Below are 12,057 nucleotides of genomic sequence, written 5' to 3'. Positions count from 1 at the left end.
ATCTATTTTAAGAATTCCTAAAAGAACATGTTTTAGAATCTAATTACCCCTATAAATAGTTTGGGAGTCTGATCACCTCGTTCTACACTTAGATAACACAAATGTATTCCCTTGTGAATTTGATTGATTATTTCTATGATAGAACACGAAAACTTTTAATAAATAATGTTATATTTAAAATTTTAATAGAAAAATTAAAGGTTGTCTTTGAATTCCATGTTCAAACTATCAAATTTCAATTACGTTCTTAACGAGGCTCTGATCGTTGATGGCGCTGTTAATGGTACTGGCTTTAAAATGGCGTCGTAAACATTTCAAACTTTGACTTTCAAACTATTTTTGTTTTGCAACAGCATGGGTAATTATGTTTCGGGTTGGGGTAAAACAGAAGGCACAACTACGCCAAGAAAAAGAAACCGCGACGAATGTGAACCGGACAGTGACAATGATAGTGATCCAGAATTTCTACACACACCAAAAAGGTTCGTATTTAAACTGTCACACAAACACTGAAACAGTTATAAAGTTCCAATTTTTCGGTGATAACTGTCATTCAGAATTTTTAAACGATGCCGAGATTTGACAAATTATTTAAAAAGTATGTACAACGTCACCCTAGTTTGCAAATTCAATCATAAACTATTTCTGTAGTTTAAAGCCTACCTCTTCGATTGACCCAACTAGGCCCCGTTACGGATAAGCTGCAGGTCCATGCGTAGAGTAAACGCACAATTGAAATGACACTTGTTGACACATTTGCTACCAAAAACGGACCAAATACATGATCATTTATAAATCGGTTATTTATATATCGACTATGCCATTCTAATATGTGAATACAATTTCAAGATTACGCATAGATGTACATTACAGCTTACTGAGCAAAGTTCACTTTTGAAATCATTACGTCATATGGGAACTGATAGACAAGATCGCTGCCACTTGTACGTCAGTTAAAAAGTGGAAAGTGGCTCCCATTCTCGGTCAGTGGTCGTATTCATTATTATGCGCCCTTTGATAGATTTGAATGATATGAAGTGGCATAGAAAATGAAGGATTTATGGGCGACAAACTTGGCCGGACCTGCATCTCCTTGTTCGTATTAGAACCCAGCTAGGCCAGTTGGAGCTGATAAACCTACAGCAACCATAGACTACAGTGTATTTGATAATTTCATTATCAGTGGCTGCTTTAATTCTGAACCATATGGCACATTGATTTAATTGATTTAATGTCTTTTGACCACAGATAATGTAACAAAATATATTATTTAGTGTCAAATAAAATATACTATACTATATACTATACTATGGCCCCTTTATAGATACACTGTGTGCAATCTTTTGGTATGTGTATCACTGTGCATGAAAGTAACTGAAAGTTTTCAGTGCAACAGGTTTTTCAACATTTCTGCATTTCACAAAATTGAAAGCAAAAACTCAAGTTCAAATCCAATACATTACAGTAGCAGTAACATTTTATTTTATCTTTTAATAGCAAATGAACATTTCTGTCAGTTGTTAGCAACAAATGTATAGATGACAACTTGTACAAATTAAGCCTAACGCCACTAGCAAAAAAACATACTAAATACAAAAATTGATGAAAAAGTACCTATGCATTGTGTGCAAACGTAATGTGTATGTTAGTTTTGTGAATCAGTTTTTTTTTCACAGTTAATTCTGTACTGTACTGTTTTTACTGTGATGGATGCCAGGTGAAAATGCCCTGATGTTGGTCCCAAGAATAGTCAGTTAAAATTATTTCTAATTATAAATGTCTTTATTGTGTATTTTTGTATTAAAAAACACACATAGTCCGCTACATGATATATTGTTTCATTTTCATTTTGGTTATATTGCGCCACACATTTTGAACTCTTGCACCGTTTATTTTCACCTTTGTATATCTATGTTATGACTGATAGGTTTCACTTAATGAACTAACTTTCTTAATTTGCAGGAAAAAGCTTCACACTACTTCCAAGTATATCTATGAAACCCTATTTGTGAGTGGTCAGAATAGTGATGTTACTATACAGGCACTGGGAAAAGAATGGCATCTACACAAAGTTTATTTATGCCAGGTAGTGACAATACATGGCTTGTCATTAACGTAGTTTGTTACCGTTAAAAAAATGTAATGTTACTGTAATGTTCAAAATAAGTTCTCCACAAAATGACGTTGAAAATTGATCAAACATGTGTTTTTTGAATAGTTTACATTTGGTTCCTATAGTTGAAACATTCCATTACATCTCAAAATTTAGTGCTAAAAATATGAAGTAGTGTTATGAGGGCTACATATAGCTGTAATGAAAAATAGGAGAATTCTGAATATCAGTAAAAGTTATTCATGCAATAATATGTTTACATAGTCCTATGGAAAATGTTCCAAAGTGGCCACTTTTAAGATTATTTTGCATATGTTTTCTTGGAAGCACATCCTTTCTTTTCTGTAAAAACATTAAATATGAATGACAAGCATGTATGTGAATCATTATACAACAATTTTTGAATGGTTTTCTGTGATCAATATTTTTCATGTTTTAATGGTAACAGACTATCTTAAAATAAAGTGTTGAACACATGGCTCAACAAATTAATTTATTGGTTTTGATCATAGTCAACTAGTAGAAGAGCTGTGGATGTTTGCTTTGCTGAAACTTCTTTTTAGTGTAATCCTATTTCACTTATTTCTAATCAATCGTCATGCAATCAGAGGGCATTGTTTTAACCCTAAGACCTTGTTCACTCACAAAAGTCTCTTCTGGGAGATAAACACTGAACTCTGGATCGAGAATAGCCCTCTGACTCAAAGCTAAACTAACTTGTGCTTAATCTAATAACACATGTTTTCCAAAACTGGGTTAAGTGTTGTGCTCCAATGGTATAATAAAGTGTAAAAAGATGTGAACGCAAAGTTACCAGTGTGATGTATGAAAAGAAAACATGTTTAGCCCACTGATCAGGAATATTCCCAAAGCGACCCTGCCTTTCGTTTCTCTGCACTGACAAATAAAGATCTACCTACATGTACATCAGATTATAATGTGATTGCATATTTTTTTATTTCAGTCTGGTTATTTTTCAAGTATGTTCAGCGGTTCATGGATGGAATCCAGTTCTTCATGGATCACAATTGATATACCAGATGACAACATTGATATAGAAGGTAGGAATAACTGAGTGTGACTTTAAATTGTCAGACAAATGTAGGTTATTTCAAGCAGCCAATCAGAACTAGGGTTACAGACCAATCTTCAATGATATGTTCTTTAATTGGCTGACACAATTTATGCAGGTCTTCCAGGCACCCAATCAGAACTAATGTTACAGACCAATCTCCAGTACTAGTGATTTGCTATTTTATTAGTTTACAGATTTCATGCATGTCTTGCAGGCTGCCAATCAGAGCTAGTGTTACAGACTAGTCTCCAGTGATGTACTCTTTTATTGGCTGACACATGTTATGCAGGTGTTGCAAGCAGACGATCTATGTTCTTTTGTTTCCTGTCATTGCGTTCACAGTTCCAAATATCATAGTTCGTAAACTTGTCAAGGGCTTGCAATTTATAATGTAGGTAACAATACTGTGCAGGAAGTGAATACCTGTTATATTAACATGTTTATAGTAATTGACTGAGAATGTTTGTTTCTCTGTTTCCCTGCAGCTTTAAGAGTAGCGTTAGGTTCTTTGTATAGAGATGATGTCATGATCAGTCCATCTAAAGTTGTTCCTATCTTAGCAGCTGCAACACTACTCCAGTTGGTAAGTACTCAGTTTGTTAACATGTAAAGTTGCCACTGACTTGTAAATGTGTTATTAACTTCTTGCAACTCATCTTGACATCTGGGACATTGCAATCAGTATATATGCCAAAGCATGCTGTTTGATATTTAGTGGACAATTTTAATGTCCAAACTGCTTTTTTGGAATAATAATATACCTGTGTACATTGGCCATAGCATCATTCATATATGGTCATTTATGAAGTATAGTCAAATTAAAGTAATGTTTTGGGGTGGTGATGATCTCTTTCGTGATACTGCACTGGAAATACAGCTATGAATGTACAGTCACCATATAAATTTAATACACGATAGTAAAGCTGTATATATGAAATATGATGAAAACGAAACTCCAATGAAACAAACAAAATATGCTAGATCAAATGTGATGCAAGTCTTATCATTATATGCACTGATATAGTGTAAGAGTACAAAACAAGGCAGTAAAGGAAATTAGGTGAATACAGGAATCTTCATCGTCTGCCTGCACAATGTTTGCTCTGTTCAGACATTCCTCCCTCTACTACACCGTCACGTGGTTGTGCGATAGAAAGTTTTCAGACCAATAGAAAGCTTTGTTACATGACTGCCAGAAAGTGCTTAGAGCTTTGCATTTCTGTTGTCTTCGGCTTCATTTTTGCCGATACATGTTGCAGTGACATCGTGAGCTTTGAGGTACAACACCTACTCTTCCATAATACTCAACAGTGGTGACAACACTAATACCACACTTGATGGTCGCAAGGCCGGTAAAGCATAATAACATATTTACTATTTTCAATGCGACTAAAAACGAACACATCAGACTCGGCACTAGGTATAGTTTGAATAGCTTTGGTCTGAATCTCAGTGAGTTGCATGATGTATGGATATCGTGGCTGTATTGCCTCAACATCCAAGCCAACACCGCTTCCACTGTGCGCAGTGACATTTATTCTTGGGTCAGGCATTTTCACCGCCTGGCAACCACCATGGTGAAAACAAAGACCAATAAATTCTCAAAGATGGTATTTTAGGATGGCTGTTGACATCCCCTGAAGAGTATAACAAGATGTCACACGCAACGTAATATTACCGTAATTGGTATAGTACAGGTGTGATGGTTCAAATACCAAAATGGCAACAGTAACAGAAAGACTTCCCTGGCGGCGATGATAAAATACGAACACGGAGCCAACAGATCCGGTTTCAAATGGTACTGGTATTATTATACTCTGCAAACATCAAGTACAATAACGCGGTAAAACTCCACTACTCCAATAACTAGATACTTAAACTCCAATACAATTCAACAAGATCTCCGATCTGATCTCAGTGCTGAACAACTCCTCTATATATACCCACACTGTCTATAAATAGACCATTACATCAGCATACATAATGAGTCTGGAACTTACTACAAATTTCTAGATTGTTTCATTACCTTCTATTGCCTTCTACAGTGTCCTATTACCTATTCAACCAACTTCTAAAAATTCCACCCAGACACAGTACGGTTCTAGAACATTCTCAGTCACACGGAAGTGGTAAACAAGTCGTATGCGACACAAGATTACCCCTACATATGCAACATATTTAAATTCACTACATTCAATTACCCACCATAGACTAGGGTCAGTCAAAATGACTATTTTGAACTGTAGGCATTAATCAGCGATTCTGCCAATGCGAAGAGATAGAATCTAGGTCAGGGGAAGCCCCATGACCCAAAGATTCTATTCCCTTGCGTCACAAACCACGTGATCGAGGCCATATGGCGGCGCTATTCACCAGAGTGATGAAACAGGTAGTGCTGCTGCTTCACCAAATGTCGATATCCTTGGACCCACTCGCCGCAGGTATGACTCTGGTAACAGATGCCTCCCTCCAAGGTTGGGGAGCGCACCTATTGGACGAACAAGCCCAAGGATATGGCCCCCGCATTAGTTCCGGGACCACCATATCAACCAGCTCGAACTGAAAGCAGTGCACTTAGCACTACCACACTTTTTACCCGAAACGCCAAGCTCCCGACGTACATAACACTCCTGCTGACGCCAGGAGCCTGGGCCAGGGTCGCTTTGCTAAACCTGTGGACCCACTTAGTTATGTATGCTTTTCCTTCCTTCCCGCTAGTTCACCGGGCACCGGAGAAAACTTTGACAGATGCACACCTGCATATTGTCATTGGTCGCACCTAATTGGTCAACCAAGGCCTAGTTTCCACTTCTGTTGGAAATGCTAGTCGAAACACCAGTAGTGCTTCCGGACTTACCGGACCTGCTGTCCCAACCGGACGGCGCACTACCAACGAGCCCAGTGGGTATCACTTACAAGCATAGAGGCTCTCATTAGACCCGCACATACAAAAGCTTTATCTGAGCGGGCTGCCAACGTCCTGGCCAAGGCAAACATGGATTCCAACAACACAGCCTACATTTTTAGGTTGTGAGCATACACTGATTGCTGTAGCGGAAGGGAGATTGATTCATACCATCCCTCTATTGGCTAGGTAGCTGACTCCTTTGTCCACCTGTTTGACGAAGTGGGTTTGTTTGCTTCAGGTCTGCCTTAATTGTCCCCCACCATTGAGAACGTTTCCGGAACAAGACTAGCCGATTGTCCTATTATTTGAAGACTAACTCGCTAATGCTAGCGTCAGGCGCCCCCCTCAAGCACAAACTGAGGGCAGGCTTCTGGAGAACGCAGAACGTCTTTATCAACTACTACCTAAGAGACAGCCAATCCATTGAGAAGGGTCTCTTCAGGTTGTTTCCCGTCATAGCGGGTCAGACTTGCACATAGGCGATAATTTAGTCTCAGCATTTTTGCAGACAGATTTCTATACCATCAGCACCCCCCGGAAGCTCTCAGGTTTTGCTTTTCGACCTATGCCCTCATGCAGAACTGTTTCGGTCTTCACTTCGAAAGCATACTACCCCTGAATTGGGTTTGGGGCTAGCTTTCTTGGGCACGGTCACTTGGCTTCCTGCTCCGAAGACAGCACAGGCAAGGTAAGACACCACCCTTTTTGGGTTTTAAATAAGGTGTTGAGTGATTGTTGTAGAGTGTTTCATCCTGGACTAGGAAGTGACTTTCATCATTTTTCTGTTTGCTCGGAAAACCTGCCATCTATCGGCGTCTGACTCTGCCTACAGTTCAAAATAGTCATTTTGACTGACCGGAGTCTATGGTGGGTAATTGAATGTAGTGAATTTAGGCAGAGGGTTCTCGGAACCTGCCTATTCACATAGTTCATACCCACCATAGACTCCGGGTCCTCCACAACCACCCCACTCTTTCCGTAGCGTTGGTCTAAGTCTTTGATGCAGAGAGAAAGGAACCAGAGTGATTAGCCAGCCGTAATGGCGCTGCCATATGGCCTCGGTCACGTGGTTCGTGACTTAAGGGAAAAAAATCTTGGGGTCATGGGGCTTCCCCTGACCTAGATTCTATTACTTCGTCATTGGCAGAATCGCTGATTAATGCCTACAGTTCAAAATAGCCATTTTGACTGACCGGAGTCTATAGTGGGTATGAACTATGTGAATAGGCGGGTTCGGAGAACCCTCTGCCTAAATTTGGTTGTTTAGGATTTCTTCAAAGTTAAGTTTGTGCTGTTTTCTTGATTTTGGCCATTTTCACTGGCTTTTCACAGCAGCCTACGCAGAGCCCATAGAAATGCATGGTAGGGTGGTGTGCATCTTAAGTAGCAATGTGGAGCGTCTTTGTGACTTGGCTCCATCTCGAAGATTTTGGTATCTTGGCCAAGCGCATTGAAGAAAGAAGCAATATGATTGGCTGTTGGTAAACTGATTCTAAACTGTGAGGGCATTGTCACATACACATAATCCTAATGAAATACTTCAAGGTGATAGTGGAGTGCTTCGCTGGAATATTCACCTTGAAAATTCAAGATGAGGAATCTTAATCAGAAGGGTTTATTATGAATATAAAGTACCATGTTAAGTTTTATTTTGATGTATTCAATTTTGTGCAATTTACGAGTTTACTGATCTAATGTTATTTGTCTTTGCTACAGTAAATCATGTTATGCATTATTGATTAAAATTCTGCTTCAGATACACAACAAATCTTACAAGTACAGAATGTTTAATGTTTACTTGAACACAGTGATAACATGAGTAAATAAGCCATACTATAAATTTGAAATAAGGGACCAAATGGGTAGGCAGTTTGGTGTACATGTTCAGACTAATATTAATGGAAAATGCTTTACATTGAAAATTGATTTTGTAATTTACTTGATTCTGTGCATGAATCTTTGACTTGATAACACCCTAAGATGCTGAAAACTCAATCTTTGACTTGAGGACACCCTAAGATGACTCGAGGACACCCTACAATGCTGAAAACTCCATCTTTGACTTGAAGACCCTAAAGTGTTGAAAACTCGATCTTTGACTTGAGGACACCCTAAGATGCTGAAAACTCCATATTTGACTTGAAGACACCCTAAGGTGTTGAAAACTCGATCTTTGACTTGAGGACACCCTAAGATGCTGAAAACTCAATCTTTGACTTGATGACACCTTAAAATGTTGAAAACTCAATCTTTGACTTGAGGACACCCTAATATGCTGAAAACTCAATCTTTGACTTGAGGACACCCTAAGATGCTGAAAACTCCATCTTTGACTTGATGACACCTTAAAATGCTGAAAACTCCATCTTTGACTTGAGGACACCCTAAGATGCTGAAAACTCCATCTTTGACTTGATGACACCTTAAAATGCTGAAAACTCCATCTTTGACTTGAGGACACCCTAAGATGCTGAAAACTCCATCTTTGACTTGATGACACCTTAAAATGCTGAAAACTCCATCTTTGACTTGAGGACACCCTAATATGCTGAAAACTCAATCTGTGACTTGAGGACACCCTAATATGCTGAAAAGTCAATATTTGACTTGAGGACACCCTAAGATGTTGAAAACTCAATCTTTGACTTGAGGACACCCTAAGATGCTGAACACTCCATCTTTGACTTGAAGACACCCTAAGGTGTTGAAAACTCGATCTTTGACTTGAGGACACCCTAAGATGCTGAAAACCCAATCATTTACTTGAGAACACCCTAATATGTTGAAAACTCAAACTTTGACTTGATGACACCTTAAAATGCTGAAAACTCAATCTTTGACTTGATGACACCTTAAAATGCTGAAAACTCCATCTTTGACTTGAGGACACCCTAAGATGCTGAAAACCCAATCATTTACTTGAGAACACCCTAATATGTTAAAAACTCAAACTTTGACTTGATGACACCTTAAAATGCTGAAAACTCCATCTTTGACTTGAGGACACCCTAATATGCTGAAAACTCAATCTGTGACTTGATGACACCCTAAAACCTCAATCACAACTGAACCTATGGGATTTCTTGGTGATGTTCAGTTATTGTTATTGTGAATACTGCATCTATTTATAAAAGGGCCCATATTACTTGTGATATCAAAGACTTCAAACCGATTTTGGCCATAAAAACAAATACATACTAAAACATTAGCTTTGGGTATTTACATATTGCTGGTCAAGGTCAAGATAATTACTAATTTCACTTTGTTTTATTTCAGGATGGTTTGATTCAACAATGTGCTGATATAATGACTGAAACAACAAGGTATTCAAAATCTTAGCTTTCCAAACTTATAATCTTATACATGTAGCAGGGATTGAAATACCCTGGTGCACACTGCACTATGCACATAGATTATTAGCTAGTGCAAGTAAACTCAAAATATAATGTGCTCACAGTGCATGTAGAAACAACATTTTCTCATTATATTCACTAAGCCTAAATTAAGTTCAACCAACATTGTGAAACAACTTCGAAAAAAACAATTCTTTCGTGATCGCATCAATCGAGAACCCGTAAATTTTATTTAAACTTTAAAAGTAATGCATTTCACAACATGTTAGTGCAGGTAAATTTCAAATTCAACATGCACACTATGCATGCAGGGAAAAAATTCTATTTCAATCTTATAATCTGTTTTTTGTCATTATCAGGTTGTTGTAAGAATTCCACATTGAAATATCTACATGCCATTTCAGCAATTTTTCTCACTGCATAGCAGGTTCTTAAATTACCGTACTGTAAAATGTGTCTTCTTTAACTAGTTATTCTAGCTAATCTGTAATTTTGCTAATTCAAGATTCACTAATTTAAAATAAAGTATATTCTCACAGAGATTGTTGGTACTAAATTAAGATTCTATTAATTTATGCAATCAGTCCAATTTTCTAAAATGGCATGTAGATATTTCAATGTGAAATCTTTTATATTAGCTACATCTTGAATTTGAGAAATTGCTTAACTAACATGCTCACTGAAAAGACATGTTTTACAGTATGTACAAAAGCAGTACTGGCTGATGCATAGCCTGATAATCATAATTTAGTGAGGTATATTGGCAACAGCTTGTAATGTCAGTGAAAAGATTGTGTGATTGTTTGCGTTCAGTGATTCTATTTCCATCATTGAACCTGTATCTGATGTAAACAAAGGAAATTGTACAAATGTGGGTTGAATCTGACAGGGTTTCCAAATGAATACAACTCTAATCAATTTGAACACATTCGTATCTCAGACATTGGTTTTGGAAAATGGCCCGGGAGCTAAAAATGAGTCGCATGAACACAATAACATGATAGATGGAAGCAGTGTTATTAAATTCTCTTAAAAATAGTAATGATTGGATGAGTGATAATTAGCTCTTCTGAGTGATAGATGAGTGTAGTAATAATGTCTGTTAGAAATATTGTTTTCACTGCTAGATGTGCAAATTATCATATTCAAGACATGTTGTGAATTACTTAATGCAACTATTTTGTTTTTCTTGCAGTAAAAAAACAGTATGTACTTATCATGCTGCGTCCTCTGCTTATGGATTAAGCCTCGTAGCTAATAGGTATGTAGCCCTGCTCTTATCACATTCATAATTTGTTGATATAATTAAGCAGTATGTCACATGTACCCAGTAGTCTATAAAGGTCTGTGTTTGATTAAAATTGTTTTCGCTACTGAGTATATTACTGCACATATTGCAAGGCATTATGGGAGAAATTATTCTAATATGAATAATGGAAATCTATTGTTCACTAGAAACTCACTAATTAACAATATTTAAATTCTTATCAATAATAATGTATAATAATAAATAATATCACCATAGAAACCAGTGCAAGATAATTCAGACTTTTCTGGAAAAACTGTCTGACTTTATTTCGGTGTGCTAGTAGTGTTAACCCCTTATAATGAAAACATGAAGAAGACGTAATTTTTATTCGACCCAAACATGTGTATGTGTGCTACAATGGTTAGCATGTTTGGCTTGCATCAGAGAGATTGTGAGTTCAAACCCTTCGCTGACTTGCTTACTCGCCAGTATAAATTACATTCTGCTGAGACTTGCACACAGTATTTGGTTTCGAGAAATGTTGTTCTATTGGATGGAGATAATAAAAACTGTCAGTCCTGTGTGGTGTTCTTCAATCAATTAACCAATGTATTGTCAATCAGTATCAGGGTGATCATCACTGATGGTTGATTTCCCTTATGTCATCTCTAGTAAGAGGTAGGGCTTCCAGATCTGACTAATGAATAGATGGAAGTGCTCCAACACTGAATATGTGCCAGTGATCTCCCTCGAACTAAAATGACCAACAAGTGGCCTAATTTGCATATGATTATCATAAAACAATCTTGTATAAATACAGATGATTTTATATTCTATAGCTGTGTACAGTGGCTTGAGAGGAATCTGATGTTACTCCAGAGTGTTACAGTACTAAGGGAACTAAGGTATGAGACATGTAAATATCTACCTTCCTCGGGGCCATGCGGCCCATAAGGCTGCAAGGTTCTCTCTCCAGTGCACCCTGTCCTTGGCAATTGGCTTGGCAACATTCCATGATATTCACTCCAATAACTTCCTTTTCCTCTTGACCGCTCACCTTCATGTTGTTTTAGGGCACTCTATTTTTCTTCTCCTTTCCTGGTGCCCATGTGAGGGTTGCAATGCAATGGAAGTTATCCTCCATTCTTAGCATATGGTCAATCCATTTCCATCTCCTGAATTTGACTTCATTGCTGATCTGTTTCATGTTTGTTTTTCTGAGTATGTCACTATTGGATATAACATTTGTAACTAGTGTTTGCATGTCTAAACCTTTAAAGTGAAAACCTGTAGAGTATCGGTAGACTGAAATAATATTCAGTGCATTAAGGAACAGGTCTGAGGTACTTAAATGTACCA

General features: G+C 37.5%; 1 protein-coding gene across 1 annotated transcript in view; it reads left to right on the top strand.

Moving 5' to 3' along the window:
* The first annotated feature begins 264 nt into the window (after nt 1-264).
* The window catches only part of LOC144357013 (germ cell-less protein-like 1), a 31,481-nt gene continuing 19,688 nt past the window's right edge, over nt 265-12,057 (top strand). The window contains exons 1-7 of the mRNA XM_085493640.1: nt 265-482; nt 1,963-2,086; nt 3,078-3,174; nt 3,674-3,771; nt 9,373-9,419; nt 10,645-10,710; nt 11,538-11,603. Of these exons, the coding sequence (XP_085349766.1) occupies nt 355-482; nt 1,963-2,086; nt 3,078-3,174; nt 3,674-3,771; nt 9,373-9,419; nt 10,645-10,710; nt 11,538-11,603 (626 nt within the window). The 5' untranslated portion in view covers nt 265-354. The remainder of the gene's footprint in view (nt 483-1,962; nt 2,087-3,077; nt 3,175-3,673; nt 3,772-9,372; nt 9,420-10,644; nt 10,711-11,537; nt 11,604-12,057) is intronic.

The sequence above is a fragment of the Saccoglossus kowalevskii genome, chromosome 19 (genome assembly GCF_978046115.1).
Source record: "Saccoglossus kowalevskii chromosome 19, keSacKowa6.1, whole genome shotgun sequence".
Taxonomy (NCBI): domain Eukaryota; kingdom Metazoa; phylum Hemichordata; class Enteropneusta; family Harrimaniidae; genus Saccoglossus; species Saccoglossus kowalevskii.
Note: the sequence above shows the minus strand (reverse complement) of the source record. Positions and strands in the feature narration are given on the sequence as shown.